The following is a 22180-nucleotide window of genomic DNA, read 5'->3' on the forward strand; positions in this document are numbered from 1 at the left end:
GAGTTGGACTGCCCTGTAGGGACTGCGCTCCCCTTCCTTTTCCGGAACAGGGAGTGGTGGTAGGGGAGTGGGGAGGGTTTGGAATGAGAGGAATGGGATATGGCTCTCTGTCAACCACTCCCTCACTAACCATGACAGAAGGAATGATGCCACCTATTTTTAAATGACTCACTCACAATGATGTCACCTTAGAAGGACTTTTCCCATAAGTCCTCTTCCTGCAAATACTTCCAGTGGCCTGGCAGTGAAGGAAATTTTACTCTAATCAATGCCCCTGGCATTACTATACTATTAACTGATCATAACCTTAACATTACTTTTTTGGACCCTGGTGGCAGAGATGACCCTAACTTGTATCAACATTTATTCTGATTGTCTGGTGACTCTGAAGCTGACCTTTGACTCTCCCCAGAATTATTTCCAAGAATAATAATAAATAAATGAATCTACTTCTCTATTCATTAAGCAGGTATTTCTTGAGCATTTACTCTGTCCTGGCCTCTGCGGGTACAGAGGTGAGCAAGGCAGACATGGACCCTGCTTGCTTCGAGCTAGGGCAATGGGGCTTCCATCAGCAGCAGCAGCAGCATCGCTCAGGAGCTAGTTAGAAATACAGACGTTCAGCCCCGCCCCAGAGCACCTGAATCTGAAACAGGTGTGTTTTAGCAAGTGCTCCAGGTGATTCTGATGCAAGCTTGGAACCACTGGTCTAGAGGATTCCAGCTTCGTCTTCTTGTCCCTTCCCTCTTCTGGGCCTCAGTTTTCTCATTATTAAGTGTCTGATGGTTTAGTAAGACTAATAAAATATCATCCTGTTTTATTTCTTCTTTACAGAAAAACTATGTTTTGAGTTGGACTATGAGCCAGGTGAGCAGCCCATGTCAGAATGGGAGAGAATGAGAAGTCTTTGGAAAGGAGAGACAATTTTGCATGATTCTATATTGGCTACTACAATAGTCATAACATACATATACTCATACATATACACATCATATGTATAGTATATATGCATAACTGTATATATACATATGTGTGTGTGTGTGTGTATATATATATATATATATATATATATATATATATTCTTGTCTGAGGGTCCAGCAGGCTCAGTTCTTCTGTGAATGGCAAAACTCACCAGACAATCCCCAGTGTGTGTATAGAATACATGCGTGTATACATATACATACACACACACACGTGTGTGTATATGTGTGTGTGTGTGTGTGTGTGTGTGTTTGTCACATTCTTTGTAAGGTTCTCAGGAGAACCATGAAGAAAGGACAAGCACACACACATACAATGTCAGTGGTGTGAAGCTCACATCTTGGTGATTCACGCACATGGAAAGCCTGTTGAGTAGATAGAAAGATTAACGCAGAATGGGATAAGGTCCATCTGGGAATGCTTTCTGGATAAAGGGAACTTTGATCTGGGTTTGTAACCATACCTTCAGAACTGTGAGGAACCCCTGCTTCCTCTCAGATGTGATTTCACAGATGATGGAAGGAAGGTGGCCTGTGGGTTGGAAAGAAATGAACAGAATGGACCCTGCAAGGCTGTTGTTTCTCAACCAACCAGCCTAAGACCTGGGAGTTATGGAGTTGTTGGAGGGGGTTCTGTAACCCATGGATGGATCTGAATTTACAGAAGCTTCTCGACTAAAGTAACAAAATGCAAGGCTCTGCAGAAGTCATTGGTGTTAAAATGTGGTCCTCAGACTGGGACAGTTTTAGAATTACTGAGGCAGAGTGAATAACCCGGGGGAGAGCCAGAGAGCCTGGAAGGAGGGAAGACTGTAAATGAGTCACAAGTGCTCTGCGAGGAAAGCAGGGAGGAATCATGAAGATTGGACTGAAGGGAGAGATGTCTCTGCCCTCCGGGATAGACATGGGAAGAGCAGAGAATGTGGTGTATCAGCAGCAGGAGATCCGAGCAGGCACATGCAACTTTGGAAGCCAATCAATTCGCGGTGAGCAGAAGAGCTTTCCCGAGGACCACATGGAACTAAATGAGAGCTGTTGCATCCTCTGAGGCAGGCTTCTCAGGCTTTCCATGTGCACGAATCACCCGGGCATTTTGTTAGGATGCAGATTCTGACAGTGTATATCTAACAAGTTCCCAGGTGAGGCCACACTGTTGGTCCACGTAGAGACTGTATATGGTTTTGGTAATAATAACACTAATGGGTGGGTCCCAGGGGAAGTTTCTAGGGCTTCCTTGGAGGTAATAGCATGTCTGCTGACACCTGTCCCTTTTGGTTATCCCCACAGCTCACGTTTCTCTAGACCCTCAGACTTCCCACCCCAAGCTGCTCTTGTCCGAGGACGGCCAGCGGGCTCAGTTCTCCTACAAATGGCAGAACTCGCCAGACAACCCCCAGCGTTTTGACCGGGCCACCTGTGTTCTGGCACATGCTGGCATCACAGGGGGGAGACACACGTGGGTGGTGAGTATAGACCTGGCCCACGGGGGCAGCTGCACGGTGGGCGTGGTGAGCGAGGAAGTGCAGCGGAAGGGGGAGCTTCGGCTGCGGCCAGAGGAGGGAGTGTGGGCTGTGAGGCTGGCCTGGGGCTTCATCTCCGCTCTGGGCTCCTTCCCCACACGGCTGGCCCTGAAGGAGCAGCCCCGGCAGGTGCGGGTGTCTCTTGACTACGAGGTGGGGTGGGTGACCTTCACCAACGCTGTCACCCGAGAGCCCATCTACACCTTCACTGCCTCCTTCACTAGGAAGGTCATTCCCTTCTTTGGGCTCTGGGGCCGAGGGTCCAGTTTCTCCCTGAGCTCCTGAGAAGGTGAAGTTACCTACCCTGCCCTACGTACGGGATTCAAATCAACTCAAGTACCACATGGACTTAATCCCTGGCTGGGTCATCTGGAGAACTTGAATAGAAACTACTGCTTTAGAAGATGGGATGGGGCCGGTTGGTAAGGGACAGAGCAGAGGACACTCAATCTACTGATCAAGACCTTTCCCCAATGCCCAGTGGATGGCCAGGGTACCTGGGGACTCAGGCTGCTGCCGGCTCTCCTCACCACCATCGTTGCCAGGCACAGAAGTAGCTGCATAGAAAGAGCACTGGATTTAGAGTCAGAAGACCTGGGTTCTTAAACCAGCCTTGTAACCAGTTGTTTGACTTTAAGCAAGACATCACTTCTTTTCATCTTGTTTTCTTCCAATGATATTAGGGTTCATGTAATCACATTCTCTAGAAACATTTATTTTGTGTTAAGCATGAACCAAGCAGTGTGGTAGCCACTGATGATTTGAAAATATATAGAAAAAGAAGCAACACAAAACCTGTTCTGTATCTGAAAGAGCTCTTGGGAAGACAGAGAAACATAAAGAGGAAATTACAGCACAGTGTGGCGGGTGCTATGGGAGCTCCAACCCCAGCATCGTGGAAGCTCAGAGGAAGGGGCGTAGCTCAGCCTGGAGGGAGAGAGTGAGTGGGGGATTGCTTTCTGAAAGGGGTGGTCTAAAGGATGCCTATGGTCAATAAGGAAAAGAGGAGAAGAAGCATCTTAAGAAGAGGAAACAGCAGAGAACTGGCTGGATGACCTGTGACCCGTGGAGCACTGGGGCATCTCCATTGTCCTCATGGGCAGATGTGTGTCATCCCCAGCCGATAACACTCACTGCCTCCTTCCTCCTGGTGGTGCCCCTCCTGGCTGAGGTGAAGGTGCAGGACTTTGGGACAGGGAGACATAAGGGATAGTCATAAATCATAACTCAAGGACCACACTCCACCCCTGGGGAAATTGTCTTCCTGATCAGCTGATTACCAATGAGGTCAAGAAATGAGATAGTGGAAGCAAATGGGTCACAAATAGCTCAGCTGTGGGCTCAGAAATTACTAGGTAAAAGAATCCCAGAAGGAGGCCAGGGCATAAGTTGAATGACCTGTGCCCTTTAGCCTAAAGAGTGGAGACTATTGTAGTGACATTTGAGAAATGGGATGGAAGAGTGACTATGTTTTATTTTCTAGTTCATTCTGTATTGTATTTCATTTTGCATAATCATGCCCTTGACTGACAGTCCTTTTAACATCGTCTCTGTTTTCTCTGCTCAGATGTAAACTACACCACTCTATCATCTCCCTACTAGGTCTTCTGGGAGGAGGGGGGGCCATCAGGGTGCAATCTCAAAGGCGGAGGGCACAGGGTGCTTAAGCCCAACCTTAGAATTCAACTGAGAAGTTCCACTGTTCATCCTTAGCTCAGCAGGTAGAAAAGATATGATCGGAAGCCAGGGATTAGAGATTGAATTGCTTTCCCTGGGAGTGTGCAGTATCTCATTAAAATGTTGTATATTTAAAAAAATATAGACACACACAAGTGCCTATATAATGATAAAGCATATCCAAAGCACCCAAACCTGTGATTCCACTAAAAAGTAGATCCTATTTTTCTGTTCATTTTTGTTGGCTTTAGCTGTGTTTTTTAAATGGACTGTTACCCTCTAAAATGTATATGTATAAAGATCCTGGCTTGCTGCTGGGGAGCTTTACACACCTGTGTCACTCTATCTTGGTAGCTAGCCAAGATCATGCAACCAGTTAATCCGTGTCTGACCCAAGGGCTCTTAACCGCTGTGCTGCACCGCCTCACTCAGAGACAGATGCCTGCATGGGTCCTAGTGATTATTTTAATGCTGGCTACACCCCACAAGTGACTTGGATTCAGAAATACAATTTATATTTCTTCTTTTAAAATTCTCTTCTTTTTCTTTCAATAGTTACATGGCAGTGAAAATAATTTCTATGTCTCACACTGAGGAATAAAACTGCTCATAAGCGAAAACACTCATGTTGGTCTGTCAGCACCTGCTTCTCCCCTAGGGTAATTTCACTTGGAGTTTACTTGCTTTTGGAGTATGCAGTCAGCACAGGAGAAGTGGATACATCCTAAAACCTGGTAACTTCAAGATAAGGTAGCTTAACGAAACCTCCTTGCTCTGCTGGCCGGACGTGGAACTCTGGGTTCCCCCCCAGGAAGTGCTCAAGTCTAGAGGCCCCTGAGTCCCAGTTGCCCTTTCTGACTCTGAAGGGCTATTGCACACTTGTAACATCCACGGTTTACACCTCATTTTTCACAGCTTCCGTGGTAGCAACCCTTTCTATTGCAAAGAAGTGAGATCCACTCAAGTTAGTTCTAATAATAGGTAAGTTTATTATAAGAACAGGCACAGAAATAAGGAAAATGGGATTTTCCATCATGAGCCAGGCCTCATGAGAAGCTATGTCAGGGGTGAGTGAGTTGGTGGGGTCACCACTCCTTCCTGTGGGAAGAACTAGAGAGTCAAAAAATGTTGATAACAATAGCGTACATAGAACTCATTTTGGCCAAACCCCATAATAAATATTTGTAATATATTATCTCGTTTAATCCTTACAACTACCCTGGGAGGTAGGTGCTGTTATTAATATCCCCATTTGTACTTAAGAGAACTGAGACGTGAAGGTCGAGCAGCTGGTCTCAAATCAGCTGATAGTAAGTAGCTGAGCCAGCATTTGAATTCTGGTGCTTTGGCTCCTGAGTCTATGCTCATGACCATCATGCAGTGGTATGTTGGGTGCCCAAGACCTACTGGTAAGAAGGGGGCCCGAGGTCCAAGGCAGTGTGAAGACTGGGTCTTCCCGCGGCCTCTCAGCAGCATGGGTGGTGGACACCTGCTCCAATCCAGGGCGGCTGTGCATGCAGCTCTGATTCTCCATGTCTGCTCTTCTTGCCAACTGATGGATGACACATTCACCATGGATCCCTTCTGAATCTCTGAGAGGACCTGATGGTTTCAGTTAATTACTATTGTCCCTCTTTGATAAGGCCTTTCTTGACAGGTGACCTCAGAGACTTGACTGGCCAACCATCTGCTGTTGAGACACCCACCCCTGGCCGGATCATCTGTGGTCATGTCAGACGGAGCCATGGGGGGGCCTGGCAGGCGTCTTCAGTATAATGAACTTCTCTCCTGTGGAGGGACCCTGTGGGCTGCCATTCTCCTCCCACTCCTGGTACAAGTTCTGTTGGTGACATTAGCTTCAGCTGGGATGCAGGAACTGCTAGTTGTCACTTCAGGGGTGTTCTTTCCCAAGGTTACAGAGGAATTAGTTGTCAGGACCAAGACCTAAACTCAAGTCTGACTCCGTAGTTTTTACTCTTTGCACCACCACATGGCTTGTTTTGTTCTTGTGGCCATGTTTTATTCCTTATACCTCACAGTATGGTATTGACTACTTCATTGGGGGCTCAAAAGATACAATTAAATGGTAATTGATGGCTCCTTTTAAACAGAGGATTAAGAAGGGCCCTTTTGCTTTCTAATTAATTCGTTTATACATACATTTAAAATTTTATTGAACACCAACTGTGAGCCAGGCACTGTTCTAGACAGGAGGACACAGACAGTATGGTCCCTGCTCACCCAAAAAAGTGAGGCTTATGCATGAATGACTAATATATAGTTGTATTCATTATCCACGGCTCCGTAAAAATTGCCACAAATTTACTGCCTTCAAACCATATACAGTTTTTGTCTCACAGTTTCTGTGAGTCAGAAATTTTGGCACAGCTTTGCTGGGTCCTCAGCTTAGGGACTCACAAGACTGTTATCAAGGTGTTGGCTGAACTGGGTTCTCATCTGGCTCAGCTGGGGAAGAATCTGCTTCCAAGGTCACTCAGGTTGTTGGCAGAATTCAAGTTCTTGCAGCCACAAGACGGAGGGCCTCTGCTTCTTGTTGGCTGGAGGCTGCTCTTGGCTCCTAGGAGGGGCTCCAAGTGCATCGGCCAACGAGGAGGAGTCTTATACAATGAACACAGTTACCAGAGTGACACTCTATCACCTTTGCCATATTCCATTGATTAGAAACAAGTCACAGATCCCACTCACATTCAAGGAAAGGGTACCACACAAGGGCATTAATACCAAGAGGTGAGGATCACCAAGGGGGGCTGTCTTTGAGTTTATCTTCCACAACAATAATGAATAAATGCCAGGCAAGTGGTACATACAATAAGTACTGCAGGAGCTCAGCTGGGCTCCATATGTGAGATGCGGTCATCACTGGTGAGCTCGGGTCATCCAGATCCTTGGAGGATCCTACTTGAATGAGATAGCGAAAGAAGGGCACTACCATCAGTTCACAGGCAAACGGAGATCTCAAAAATAGTCCTGGAGACCGTGGACCCTGACCTCTGCACTGGCAGCCACAAGCATCAGCCTGTCCTGGAAGGAGGCTGGCTGTCATCCAAGAGTCAGAGTGTCAGGCATCAGGTGATGACTGTGGGCATGTGGAAACGGGGACATGTTCAGGAGCTGGCAGGCCTGAAGATGCACTGGGTAGACCTAATGGGGGCCTGGACAGGTTGGAGGAAGGAGAAAGAGGAGGCTGAGGTGAGCCTGAAGTGAGGTGTCCCAGAGATGAACAGGTCAGAGCTTCTGAGGATGGCTGAAGAAGCAATTCATTGACTCTTTTCCCCAACTGGGGATAAATAACCTCTAGTTTCTGCGGAGCACTCCTAGAAACAAAAATCCTTCATAGATTAATATATATTCATATAGTCAAGTGGCCATGTAGCATGAAGATACAAAAGCTAACAGAGCAGTGGGTCTCCTTGACCTTGATGAACCCCTGTGCATGCCTATGTTGTGTGGGTTTATATGCATGTGTGGGAGAGAAGAAGGGACAGCCCATACCTGTTCAGTAAGTCACCGGCATTCTAGGAGAGAGAAAATGTGAGAATCATAATCGGTTCTCAGGTTCCATTCACTTCCAAATTCCTTTCCCAATTCACTCTTAGAGGCCACTCTGGGGTCCCACCTTGAGAACTGGGGGAGCATAGCAACACCCCTCTTCTGTACCCATTCTGCTGCGGCAGCACTCTGTAGCCTGGAACAAGCATTGTCTACCACAAATCACCACGTATCCCACGGGCCCCTCCTTCTTACACCTCCCAGAAGGGGGATGCCCATGGGTTGCCTACTATCGGGGAGAATCCCAGTCCTTGGGGAGGCCTCAGGGTATGCACCTTCAGGGTGTTGGTGTCTAACTCCTTGGCCATCCTCTCCAGATCAATGACCAGGCTGCTGAGCTCAGTTACTGCTTTGGAGATTCTGGCCACTTCCGTTGGCATGTGCTCCAGCTGGCCCGGCCGCTGCTGAGGGAGGGCATCCAGCTGTTCCCTAGTTTGGTGCTGGCTCTCCAGCTTAGCCTGCAGCCTGTGGTTCTGATGGTCTACCTGAAACTACAGGAAAGGGGCTCCCTAAGACTCAATGTCAGGTGGCTCCCTCCTGGCCCTTCACAGTCTGAGTATCTGAGCAGGAATGCTGATTCCTCAACCCTCTTCCCCTTATAGTGTTTCCGCTGTGTGTCACAGGTACTGCAGAGGCAGCTGTGGATCTCATAAAGGTAGGGACATCTCCCCTTTCTGCTTCACACTGAACATCTACAGATGCCATGTGACGGGATGGAAAGGTAGACTGTCAGAGACAGAAACAGAGGCCTATGGTTTGTGTGGTAATTTTCAGTGGATGAGATACTGGTCTTTGATCCTTACTGTGAGCCGGCTAGAGCAAGACTGGTTATCATTTAACATATAAATCACATAAAGATCAGAGGGCTTAGATGGCAGGGCATGGTGGCTCACACCTGTAATCCCAGCACTTTGGGAGGTCGAGGCAGGTGGATCTCGAAGTCAGGAGTTCAAGACAAGCCTGGCCAAGATGGTGAAACCTCATTTCTACTAAAAATACAAAAATCAGGCAGTGCGGTGGCAGGCGCCTGTAGTCCCAGCTACTCAGGAGGCTGAGGCAGGAGAATTGCTTGAATCCAGGAGGCAGAGGTTGCAGTGAGCCAAGATCACACTACTGTGCTCCAGCCTGGGTGACAGAGCGAGACTCTAAGACTCTGTCTCAAAAAAAAAAAAAAAAAAAAAAAAAAATCAGAGGGCTTAACCTGCCACTTACTTAGCAAATCTTGATGCCAAGACCAACACCCAGGGTTCAGCCTCCATGACCATCTGCCCACATCAGGCTGCTCCAGGGACAAACAGATGTGCAGAACAGTAAGTAAGGGCCCTGAGAACACTCCAGGTCGTTCTTCCCAGGAATCTGAAAAACCCACCAGCGGAGCCTGCAGTTTCTCCTCCTCCTGATCCTTGAGCCGCTGAAGTTCAGCGATGTCTTTTCTGAGCTTCCTGCTCCGGCGGTTGAGTCGTTCCTAAAGAGACAGACACCTGCTTGTCAGACTGGGAGTGAGGGGGGCAACCCCTGGGGAGAGTCAATGGAACACGGAAGGAAGCCCGATCTCAGGATGAAACTGATGTAAAATTCTGCCTACAAAGAAATGCTTTTGGAGAATCATGATTGGAGTAAGGAACTTGAGAGTTTATTTATTGGATAATGGTGGGGAAAAAAGCAATGGGTATTTTTTTAATAGTCTTATTACTACTAGCAACAGAACCATTTCTACTTGACTTCAAGGTGCTTTCTCTCAACATATGAAAGTTATATGACAGTCTTCTAGCACTTCTTACTATTTTGCATTAACAAGTAAAGCCAGTAGGGAGAGAACTTCCTTAAAGAGGAGATGGTGGCCGGATGTGGTGGCTCACGTCTGTGATCCCAGCACTTTGGGAGGCTGAGGCAGATGGATCACGAAGTCAAGAGTCAAGACCAGAGTCTGCCCAAGATGGTGAAACCCCATCTTTACTAAAAAAAAAAAAAAAAAAAAAAAAAAAAAAAAAAAAAAAAAAAAAAAAAAAAAAATTAGTAGTAGTATCCCAGCTAGGCTGATGCAGGGTAGTTTTTCAAACCAGGGAGGCGGACGTTGCAGTGAGCCAGGATTGTGCCATTGCATTCCACACTCCAGACTGGGGAACAAGAGCAAAACTCTGTCTCAAAAAAAAAAAAAAAAAAAAAAAAGAGATAGCAAGCCTCTGCTACCACTGCTCCCTGATCCTCACTACGATGAATGACAGGCAGAGCCCTTTACTAGATGTAAACCCGTAGCCGAGGCCGGCAGTGTATTCTCCCTCAATCTTAAATCAGTATCTGGAGAGGTCACTGTGTCCTTCAAGCTATGAAGATAATGAATGATTTGAGTTTCTAAAAAATTTTGCTTTCAGGTTTTTGATGACCTATAAGAGAAGCAAAAATAACAGCAAATGCTTTAAATGGCTGCCCATGGTTCAGGGAGGTGGTTGGAGGGTAGATGATAAAATGGAAAACAAAACGAGAAACAGATTTGTGAACTAAAGAGCAGGATGCAGTTAGCTGGAAAGCGTGTGTTTCACTAAATCTTTCCCACTTCGGAATTTTTAAAAGAATCTTTTTCAAGGAGATTTTGTTGATGTACAGGTAGAAGTCGAGGGATGGAGAAGAGAACTGGAAGTTCTTTCCGGCCTGAGACTTTGCTGGAGAAATCAAGGTCAAAGGACTGTGTGTATGAGCGGTAAACAAGGGCATTTGGCAAACAAAAAGTTGCAGTAAGCAGAGAAGCCAGTGATGTCACCACGAAGTTACTAAAAATGTGTCATATCACTGGGTGTTACCTGCAGGCATTTCTCAGCAGAGGAGGAATAAAAAGTGATGGGAGTGGGAGGTAATAAATGGGCAACATGGATGTGGCTCACGGGTCTCGCTGAAGAAGGTGGCAGGCTGGGTTGGTGTGGAATTGTTTGTGTGAGCACAAGAGTCCAGGTCCTGAAAAGCACCAACAGTCTCCACCCCTGCATCTACTCTCTTTCTGTCCTCACAGTCAAGTCTTCCGGTCTTGCTCTGTTCACGTCCTCCCTGCCATCATTCCTCAGCCAGCCGCCTTGTTTCTCATCACTCCTTTCAAGCATGTCTCTCCAATGTCACCTGGGATCTCCAGCCACGAAATCTGCAGGCGCCTTTTTGGACCACCTCTCCACCCCCATCCTTCCTAGACCTGTGCCTTCTGCCACTGCTTCTTCGCCTCTTCATTTTTCCTGTAAAAAGAGGCCTTGAAATTGGCTCCTCAACCCTTTTCTATCTCAAACTATGTCCTTAGCATTCTTTTCTGGAGGCTTCAGATCTTATAATTCCAAAACCAAAACTTTCTTCCTAGCAGTCCGTCTCATGCTTCCAACTGAGAGCTAAGTATTGCCTACTGCCCTGTTGGCAGCTCAAAATCGATACTGTCAAATCAAACATGCTGCCCCCTTTCCCACCCTCTTCTGCAGTCCACCCCTCTTGACCTTCATATTTCTGGCATTGGAACTGCCATTGTGCCTGCCATTCAGCTTAAAATCTCATATTTTAAAATCTCATAAATATGACCTTAAAAGGTCATATTTCACCTTCGTTGATGTTACTCCTCCCTTCAAAATGGCTTCTCATCAACAAAGATAAGCCCAAACTCCCTCACCCAGCATCCAAGGCACCCTGGGACCCAGCCCCAGTGGACACTGTCCGGGATTCTCTCTCTTCTCCCTCCTTGCCCTCTTCACCAGCACACAACATTGCTTTCTGCTTCCTGAACACATGTGTACGGCCACACCTCCTCATGGCCTTTTACTTCCCTCTGCCAGAATGCTTTATGTTTCTGCCTGTCAAATTCAGACCTGTTAAGGTCCAGTTCAAAAAGCCACAGTCCTATTATCTGGCAGTTTAAGATTTAATAAAGTCAACTACAGGCACTGTGTAAATGAAAAAAGAAGGCAAAGATAACAGCAATAAAGATAAAAGCACAGAACAACTGAAGAGAATACATTCATATCACTTACAATATTCAAAATGAGTAAGGTAAAGTCCTCTGTTTCTAAAAAATGCTTTTTCACCAATTTTGGCATTAAAATATTTAATGGGTGCAGAGCATATAAATAGGACACTCATTAGAATTGAAAAACCAAATTCTATACACTTCCACCTACCAAAATATTCCTTAGCGAAAAAAAGAAATTGAAATCTAGAAAATAGTCAAAGGCCTGTCTTATCTAAATGAATATTTTAAAATTCTGTCAGACATTCAGATTAAATCATTAAATTTTAAAAATCTGACCAAAAAAAAGGGCATTAAACAGACAAGAAGTACCTATCCCTGATACTAGGGGGGAAAAAAGAGAAAGATTAACAGCTTTCAAAATGCATGCTCCTTATAGAACTGAGTCCCAAAATGTGGATGTAAAATATCATTCATATGATTATGATCTAGAAGATGTCGGAAAAATTTTTTAAAATGCATGAGTAAATACATGAGTTCAACAAAAAACCTCATTTGAATCTTCAAGCATACAAATTGTCAAAAAAATAATGTTATAAAATATATAGCTATCCTCAATAGAGTCAGGGCACATGAGGTTTAAGTAGAGAAAATTTAGTATCTGATTCAAATACATAGTGGAAAGCTTTCAGTGATATATCTTGGTACTGGTTGAGAAAACTAAATAAATACCAAAAGTTATTATTTTTAAAGTAATCAACAAATTTAATGCAATAACCATTAAACTCTTAGGGAATGCTCTGTAAAATTTAGAAACATTGGAAAAAAGCACTCATCTTAATGAACAGTTAGCAAAAATATAAGGTAATAAAAATTGTTAAATGGCAAAAATGCTGCTAGATTTAAAAATAAACCGTCAAGTAACATGTTTCAAATAATCATATCATAATAACAGAAAGAATAATCAATGGACTAGAGTTAAAAAAAAAAAGCCCATCATAAGAACTTAATTTATGCCAAGCGAGAAACAATACGTAAATGTGGAAAGAACTCACTTTTATAGAAATGCTTTGGGGACAACTGGATACCAGAATGAAGAAAAATTAACATGGAGTCATCCTTCACACAACATACTATATAAAATTCCAAGTAAGCTAGGAATGAATAAACCTTTAAAAATAAAACAGAGCAGCACACTCATATTAGACAACAAATTTCTGTGTAGTTAGAACATGAAGATTATATTGTAAAAAAGAATACAAACAATTTAAATACAATTTTCTAAAGTTTTGCCCAAAAATGTAATTAAGAAGAAATAACAGAATTTTTAAAATGCATGTTAAAAGACTGAGCATGGTGGCTCCAGCCTGTAATCCCAGCACTTTGGAAGGCCGAGCCAGGAGGATCACGAGATCAGGAGATCGAGACCGTCCTGGCTAACATGGTGAAATCCTGTCTCTACTAAAAATACAAAAAATTAGCCAGGCGTGGTGGCTCGTGCCTGTGGTTCCAGCTACTTGGGAGACTGAGGCAGGAGAATCGCTTGAACTGGGAAGGTAGAGGTTGCAGTGAGCTGAGATCTCGCCACTGTACTCCAGTCTGGGTGACAGAGCAAGACTCCGCCTCAAAAAAAACAAAGTGTAGGTTAAACACAACGAATGTAGTCCATTAACCAAAAGATAAACGACTTTGATGCAGTCATGTAGAATTTATGCCCTGATTCTAAGGGAAAATGCAGACATCGAGTCTTCAGGGATAAAAGCCTCACCAGTAGCATTCATAATCAAGCAAAGTAAAACAATGTACATCACCATCACTCACTAAATCAGCAAAATACATAAGTGATTGACACTGGCATTGGTTGGGCAGTGAGGAAACAGGTATGCAAATAAGAATTTGTAGGTTTTATAAATTTTTCAATCTTTTTAGAGTATATGATTTTTTAAATAACATAATTTGTAATACTTAATCTACAAAGTTTATTTTAAATAAATAGAGATACGGTGAAAAAATCAGTTAAAAAAACTCCTTGATTTCAAAAGTATACTATCAATATCCATGAGTACACACAGGGTCCACCATTACAATCACTTCTTCAGAAATACCCTCAGCTCCCTAACCCTCCCTCTCTATTACTTTTTGGACAACTCCTTATCCTTGGTAAAATGTATCATCACTTCTTGTTGGCTGTCTGTCCTCAGGCAGCCTCCTGAAATATGTTAAACATTTCAGACCTCAAGTTGGTGCTCCATACTGTCTGCTAACCCTACATAGTTTCTCATGTGAGTTCACTCTCCCACACTACATCACACCAACTTTCTTTTCAAACCTTTCACATCCATCCTGACCTCACCCATACTGCTGATGCTCCTTCTTTCCTTCCTACTGAGAAAATAAAAACCAGAACAAAACCTGCATTTCCAAAACTGCAAAACTACACTTGCAGACACCTTCTCTTGTTCCCTATTATTACTATGGAAGAAGTGTGCCTCCTCTCAACCCAGCTCCCATGCCTCTGCCACCACCTTACTGAAGTATTAGCATAGTTCAATGCAATCTATTGTCATCTCTTAAAATACCCTTCTCTCTTAGCAATTGGGGCTCCATTACCCTTGTTTTTCTTCTGCCTTTGTGGCAACTCATCCTACGTCTTCTTTGCTGGTTCTCCTCTACCTACATCTAAATGACGGCCTTTCCCAGAGCCTTACCCTGAAACTTCTTTTCTGTCTAGCCTCTTTTGAGGCTATTACATCAATTCCTTGGTTTCTTGGTTGTCTGTTTCTTTATTTGAGACAAGGTCTTGCTCTGTCATCCTGGGTGCAGTGCAGTGGTAAAGTCACAGCTCACTCCAGCCTCACTCTCCTGGGCTCCAGCAATCCTCAGCCTTCCAAGTAGCTGAGACTACAGGCATGAGCCATTGCACCCAGCCCCAAATTGTCAAGTCCTTTAAAAAAAAAATCCTGCTAATTTCACTTCATTGTTGTTTTTGCAGAGACAGTGTCTCACGCTGTTGCCTAAGCTTGTCTTGAGTTCCTGGGCTCAAGAGATCCTTCCATTTCAGCCTCCCAAAGTGCTGTGATTATAGGTATAAGCCACTGTGCCCACTTTCCTTGGATTTAAATATTGTCTTTGTCCTGATGGATCTTTGTTCTAGGTTCTAGGAATATGACTGTGGAGATACAGCTTTGTGATCCAGTTGCATATCTAAGATCCTATTTTCATGTGTCTCAACTTGGACTCAATTTGTCTTGAATGAAACTCTTGATGTTGCATTCAAACCTGTTCTACCAAGTTCTTATCTTTCACATCATCCACTCAGTTTCTCAAACCAGAAACTCATGAAGTTGTCTTTGACCCTCCTCCTTCCTTCAATTCACTTCTAATCTATCAGTAAGTCCTGTCGACTCAAACTCTAATGATAAATTCTTCAAATATAAATTCCCAGGCATGTGCATCTGCATGCACTCCCTGCTGCTCAGTCTTTGCACTGGTCAATTTCTCTTCTTCCAGCCCTCAGCTTCAATGACACTTCCTCTATGAGGCCCTCACTGACCACATGGACATGGGTCGCCCATTACTGTCCATCCCAGACCCTTGCTTATTTTATTCCTAACTAATAAAATGTTACAGTTCTGAGGCCGGGCGCGGTGGCTCAAGCCTGTAATCCCAGCACTTTGGGAGGCCGAGGCGGGTGGATCACGAGGTCAAGAGATCGAGACCATCCTGGTCAACATGGTGAAACCCCGTCTCTACTAAAAATACAAAAATTAGCTGGGCATGGTGGCGTGTGCCTGTAATCCCAGCTACTCAGGAGGCTGAGGCAGGAGAATTGCCTGAACCCAGGAGGCGGAGGTTGCGGTGAGCCGAGATCGCGCCATTGCACTCCAGCCTGGGCAACAAGAGGGAAACTCCGTCTCAAAAAAAAAACAAAACCAAAAACCAAAAACAAAAACAAAACAAAAACAAAAAAAAAGTTACAGTTCTTTGATTACTTATTTGTGTCTCCCTTAATAAACTGCAAACTCCTGGTGGAAGGAATGGTATCTGTCTTCATTGATTCCTGGCATATACTGCAATTTCTCACACACAGCAGGAACTTAATAAGTTTTTACTTAATGAACAAATGTCATCATTATTTATTTGTTTTAGGTTTTTTGTCATTATTTAAAGTCAGATTTGAAACAAGAATTATGAATCATCTTTGTACTTCCTGCAATGCCCAGCATGACACCTAACACAAAGTACAGACCTGAATTAATCATTTAGGGAGGGGAATACATTTCTCCATCTTATGCTGTCTCATCGTCAGGTGAGAAATCCCCCACCCCACTCTCTGTGGACAGTGTGCCTACAGGAAATGATGTTAGAACCAAGTAGAACCTTGCAAAATAATTTTTAAAAAATTCGAAAACTGGGTTTTTGAATGATTTCTCTACCTTCCCACAGTCATTTCCCATATGGACTTCCCACTTTCTTATTTTGTATAATAACATGTTCTCTAAAAGCCAAGTATCTCAAAGATGATTTTGGAAATTCAGCCTTCACTATTGGATAAAAGGACACCATGTGAAAATATTGTCCATCGTCCAGTCAAATTCTAACTGGATTGGGGTCAGGGGAAAGGTTGATAAAAAATTCTAAAGCTAATTGGCAAAATAAAGATATACAAGTATCTGCACAAATTCTGAAAAATAAGAGTATTGCGAGGGTTCTATCAAAATACCTGACATTAAAACTTACTGTATGTGTAAAGTGCCTAAAATACTTTGGCTTATAGACAAGCATAGACAGAATAGAACAAAACAGAGAATCAAGAAAATATGCAATAAAATATGCACATATGGTGTATTATAACATTGGCATTGAAATCAGTGGGGAAACTATATGAATCATTCAATAAATGGTGATAGGACAAATGATTATAACTTGGAAAAACTAAAGTTAGACTCCTATCTTATGCTATCACTGAAATATATCTTGGATAGTCTATATCCTCCAATATATATGTTGAAGGATATTCATTAGAACATTCTGCATTTTTTTTTTTTTTTTGAGACGGAGTCATGCTCTGTCACCAGGCTGGAGTGCAGTGGCGCAATCTCGGCTCACTGCAACCTCTGCCTCCTGGGTTCAAGCGATTCTTCCGCCTCAGCCTCCCTAGAAGCTGGGACCATAGGCAAGTGCCACCATGCCTGGATACTTTTTTTTTTTTTTGTATTTTTAGTAGAGACAGGGTTTTACCATGTTGGCCACGATGGTCTCAATCTCTTAACCTTGTGATCCGCCTGCCTCGGCCTCCCAAAGTGCTGGGATTACAGGCGTGAGCCACTGCACCCGGCCATTCTGTGTAATCTTAAAACAAAACAATAGTTTGGAAATAACCCAGTGTCTGCCAATTTATGGTACATTCATAGAATTCAATATCACACAGTTGTTGAAAAGAATTCAGAAGATCTATACATGCTGATGGGAAAATGTCCGCATACTTTCAGATAATGAAAGTGAGTTACAGAAAAAAATAGAGAATCCTTTGAGTATGTGCGTGTGTGTGTGTGTGTGTGTGTGTGTGTTTTAACAGTGCATTTATAAACACTCACATTTTTTTGGAAGGATGTACAAAAATCTGACAATGGTTACCTCTGAGGACTGTGAATGGTGGGAGAAAGGAAGACAAATTTTTAGTCTTGATTTTATACCTTTCCGGGCTTTCTGAATTTATTAGCTAGAGCATGTAACCTTGGTGATAGAAAATTTAACGGAATAAGATAAAAATAATTACCATGGCAAAGAAAGGAAAAGGAAAGAAAAGGCAAATGCGGAAGGAAGAGAAAGAAAGAAAAAATTATGTACTAACTTTCAGGTTTTAATGTATCGGCAGGATAATTACCAGTGTATATAAAACCTGATTACATTTCTGGTCCAGTTTCCAGTATTCTCAAGCAGGAATCCCCACAGTCTTAGTCCTGAAAGGGTTTCGCGTTAGTTAGTCCAATTGCTTCATTCTGCAGATGAGCATATTGGGACCCTGACATCACAGTGACAGTGTTCTCTTTTAGACAGACTCACATTGATGCATTGGAACATCAGCCTCAAAATATGCGCAGAAAAGCAAAGACAAGGGTCCAAAATAGGAGGAAGCAGAAGAAACAAAGAGAGGTGTCCGTTGATGAGCTATTCTGAGGTGCCAGGCATGATGAACACGTAGGATGCTGTACCTCAGGGAGGTGGGGACAGGGCTGGCTACGGTGACCGGGGCTTACCTTGTAGTGACTGAGGGCATTTTCGATGGTCAGCTCACGATGAGATGTGTGTTCAGGGGACACCAGGCATTCCACACATAGAAGAAGTCTACTCTCCTCACAGAACCTGCACACCCTCTTCTGGTGGTTGAGGCAGATATAACCTGTTCCCAGCACCTCCTCGGAACAGGGCGTCCGGCAGAGGGGGCAGCAGATGACCCCGGAGGCTGAGGCCTTCTCCACGTGCTGTTTCAGGCACACTCGACAGAAGAGATGTCCACATTTGGTGCTCATGGCCTCCTTCAGGCTCTCCTGGCAGATGGGGCAGACACCCTCCTCCTGGGTGTCCTTATGCAAAGGGATCATGGCCGTGTCCCCACCCTGCCAGCCTCCTGCCTGCCTCTTGTCTGCAGAGCCTCCTTCCTCACTGGTCTTCGGAAGGCCTGTGGCCTCAATAGTCCCAGATAAGAAGGCCCGGTTGGAAGGAGGCAGCCCTGGAGCAGCCTGGAGAACAGGACACAGCCTCTAACTTCAGGCAATTGCCCGCTCCCCGTCAAGGATGCCATGACATAGACCACACAAACCACAATTCTGCACAAGTTTCAGAAATAGCTTATCAGCTTTCACATGGACCCTGCAGTTTCCTTGTATTTGTCAAACTTGAAATTATTTTTCATACACCTAAAGGAAGTAAGTGATGCAATAACTAACCCTGTTTTCCTCTTGAGAGCCTTATGTGAATATTTTTATGAGGCCCAAGTTAAAAGGGCAAGGTGTCAATGTCATGGCCAAAAGCCAGACCACCATAAACTTACAATGTGAATCTCCACTGATTTGCCATCAGTAGAGAAAATTTGGTAGGAGTTTGAACTGTTTTCTCCCACACTGTCACACTAGACGGCTCACTGCTGCCCATTCCTACCACCAATCATGACAGCAGCACCCCCATCCGCTGGTCATTCTCCTAACCAACATCTCTCCCAGGGTCATATAGATTCCACACTGAAAGGATGAGAAAGAAAACAGGACACAGAACAGACCAGAGACTTGTGGAATGTTTGAAGCCACTTTGTTCCTTGCTGTCAAATCACCTCCAAAGATGACCCAAAGAAGGAAGCCCCCACCCCACCTGCCACTTCCTTTCACACCGAGCATTCACTCTCATTCCCTCATGCTACACCTCTTGCCTAGTCCCCCTCCTGAAAAGCTTTCTTAGTATCCTACCTCAATTTCTTCTGCTGTAACTTCAGATCATTTTCTCTGGCTCCAGACCTGGAGAGATGGCCAGCAGGTGAGTGGTTCTTAAATTGTGCCAATTATATGTGTTCATATGTCAGTAAATCTCAGGTGGCATGGAGAGACTCACTCTTTCCTAGAAACACTGCATTGCCAGGAAAATGACCTAGGATTGCTGGAAGGTGAGATGGACGTTGACTGGTGCAGGGCGTGGCTTGTTTGCTTACGGGGAGGAGGAAGGTCTTGGGCCTTTGACGTCGATATGACAGGACTCAACTCAGAATGGACATCCCAGAACCCCAGCTTATGGAACCTCAGGATCCAGGTGTCACAGAATCATGGCACCCACTCAAGATGCTGGAACATCAACTGCCCACCCCATTGTCTACATTCCCTCCAGTCAGGCTGGAGGCATAGAGTTTGGGGGATCCCCCAAGGGGTGCCACTGATAAGGGCTGTCACTTCAAACTTTTAAGGGTCCAAGAAGCTTGTTGAAAACCTCATTTCATAGCCTCCTCCCTCAATCCCACTTTCTCACTGTTTGCTGTGGGATTGCGTGATATTGCAATACAAAAAAAAAAAAAATAATAGATACAATTAGTCTTGGCACAGAGCTCCTAAAACCCTTGAACAGATGCTCCTTAACTTATGATGGGGTCACATCCCAATGAATTCACTGAAGTCAGAAATATTGCAAGTTGAAAGTGTACTCAATACCCCAGTAAACCCATTGTAAAGTCAAGAACTTTAAGTTGAATCATACTAAATCCAGATACAGCTCAACTTACCACACAGTTACATTCCGATGAACCTATCTTTTATTATTTACAATAAGCCCCTTTCAACCATACCTGAGTTTATGCTCATGAGGTGACTCTTTGAAGAAGAATGGGGGCTGGTTGTCAGAAAAACCAACCATGCGATTAGAGGGTTGGAACTTTCATTCTCACCTTTGACCTCTGGGGAGGGGAAAGGAGCCCAGGGACTGGGTTAATCACCAATGGCCAGTAACTTAATCAATCATACCTAAATCATGGAATCTCCGTAAGACCCTAAACAAAGAAGTTTGGAGAGATTCCAGGTTGATGAGTGCAGCCACATGCTGGGAGGGTGGCACATCCCTCACTCCACCGGGGACAGCAGCTCCTGTGCTCAGATGTGTACCCCCTCATCTGGCCATGAAATCACCGTGATCCTGGTGATTTCAAAGCTATATACATGATCATATAACACCAAGGCCTTTCAGTTCCTTGTCCTGCTCACATCCAAGGACCTTTACTTTTGCCACCCACCCTAGTGGCCACTCTCTTGACCTTGTCAGGATTCAGATTTCACCACCTGAAATTAAAAATCTAGGCAGTGTACTCACTTATAGTTCTCTTCCTAAGCCGTTTCTTACAACATCTGATCTTTAACCTTCAATCCTTGACCCCTCCACAATCTACATGTCTGTCATATCTCATGAAATAACATAAGAAACAAAAATGTGGACAGATTAAGTAACCTGCCCAAGAACACAGTTGTGTAAGATCAGAGCTGGGAAGCGGATCTGAATGTCTGTCATCCCAGCCCACGGGTTTCATTATCAAAATGTCGTCTCTCTATATACCTTTTCTTGCTTTTAGAAAGAATTCAGTAAAAGCTTGATAAGTGAATGGGTTAATGGACAGATGGACAAATAGATTGATGATTAGACATACGGATAGACAGATGAAGAAACAGCGTGTTGTACCAACTCATAGTATTGATTATATAGTAACTTCTACTGATTAGGTGCTTTTCTTGATTTTCCTACTGGCTTATTGAGCAACTTGAAGGTGGAAATCCACCGTATTTAACTAGCACTAGCTTCAGAATGTTTCAAATGTAGAAACCACAGAAGGAAAGAAAGATAAATTCAGTCACATTTAAAAAGATCTGCATAGGGAAAAAAACCTATAAGTGCAGTAACAAGAGACAAATGACCAAATAAAAATGGAAGAAGAAAAATATTTGCAACTGCCATCAAAATCAAAGGACCAATTAATTACCCTTTATATTGAGCTCTTACAAATAAGAATTTATCAACTACCAAGAAGAACATCAGGCAGAAGTATCTCAACAGACATTTCATAAAAAAGAAATACAAAATGTCTCTAAAGCACATTAAAAGATACTCAGTCTCACTCTCATGAGGAAAATGCAAATTAAATTTGCACTGCGTACTATTTTCCGCAACCAGATTGACAGAAATCCAAGCGTTTGGTAACACAGTGTCATATGTGTGTGAAGAAATAGGCACTCCCATGTACTGCTGATGGAAATGTCAATTAATACTCCTTCTTTAGAGGAGTAGGAATTTGAGAACTTCCTCCAAGATTACAAATGCACATTCTCTTTGAGCCAGTGAATCTGATGTTAGAAATTTAACATACGTATATACTCATGCATATGTGAAATAATATATGCATATAAATATTGCATCAATGTTTGAGAAACATTTGCTTCAAATTTTAGAAACTAACCAAATGTTCATCAATGGAAGTTAAGCTAAATAAACTAGCTACATTCATTTAGTAGAACACTGTGTACTCATTAGTAGGGGGTAGGTTGCAGAAAGGAACCTTTGCTATTGGAATAATCTCCAACATAACTGATTTTAACAAAAAGCTTGATGGTGCCCATCTCATATCATCCAGGAACAAAGCAACTCCTTGCTTATCCCAGCTTGGCTTTCAGTCTATGCCCACTCCTGATTTATGCTTTGGACACATAGATTACTGAATTAAAAAAAATAAAAATACATTTAAAAGCGAGGTGCAGGCTGGGTGCAGTGGCTCACACCTGTAATCCCAGCACTTTGGGAGGCTGAGGTGGGTGGATCATGAGGTCAGGAGTTCAAGACAAGCCTGGCCAAATGGTGAAACCCCATCTCTACTAAAAATACAAAAAATAGCCAGGTGTGGTGGCGCATGCCTGTAATCCCAGCTACTCAGGAGGCTGAGGCAGAAGAATTACTTGAACCTGGGGGGCAGAGGTTGTAGTGAG

The 22180-nt window shown here is 43.8% G+C and overlaps 2 protein-coding genes and 1 pseudogene across 3 annotated transcripts in view; 2 read left to right on the plus strand and 1 right to left on the minus strand.

The window, feature by feature from the left end:
• The window catches only part of TRIM10 (tripartite motif containing 10), an 11083-nt gene extending 5399 nt beyond the window's left edge, over window positions 1–5684 (plus strand). The window contains exons 6-8 of one of the 2 annotated variants that reach the window (XM_010332859.3): window positions 835–867; window positions 2268–2443; window positions 2982–5684. In XM_010332859.3, coding sequence (XP_010331161.1) covers window positions 835–867; window positions 2268–2443; window positions 2982–3065 — 293 coding nt within the window. In that variant the 3' untranslated portion in view covers window positions 3066–5684. Of the gene's footprint in view, window positions 1–834; window positions 868–2267 lie in introns of both variants that reach the window. The other variant, XM_003944838.4, reaches the window with a different exon arrangement.
• On the minus strand, window positions 5155–19303 carry TRIM40 (tripartite motif containing 40). The gene is made up of 6 exons (XM_074398331.1): window positions 19142–19303; window positions 17939–18421; window positions 9117–9212; window positions 8023–8238; window positions 7691–7713; window positions 5155–7512 (listed from the first exon to the last, which is right to left on the minus strand). The coding sequence occupies exons 2-6, from the start codon at window positions 18281–18283 to the stop codon at window positions 7257–7259; spliced, it is 936 nt and encodes a 311-aa protein (XP_074254432.1). The 5' UTR covers window positions 18284–18421; window positions 19142–19303; the 3' UTR covers window positions 5155–7256.
• Window positions 19304–21780: 2477 nt separating this feature from the next.
• On the plus strand, window positions 21781–21908 carry LOC120363494 (small nucleolar RNA SNORA48; annotated as a pseudogene).
• The last annotated feature ends 272 nt before the right edge of the window (window positions 21909–22180 follow it).

Source organism: Saimiri boliviensis, chromosome 4, assembly GCF_048565385.1.
Source record: "Saimiri boliviensis isolate mSaiBol1 chromosome 4, mSaiBol1.pri, whole genome shotgun sequence".
Classification (NCBI taxonomy): Eukaryota; Metazoa; Chordata; class Mammalia; order Primates; family Cebidae; genus Saimiri; species Saimiri boliviensis.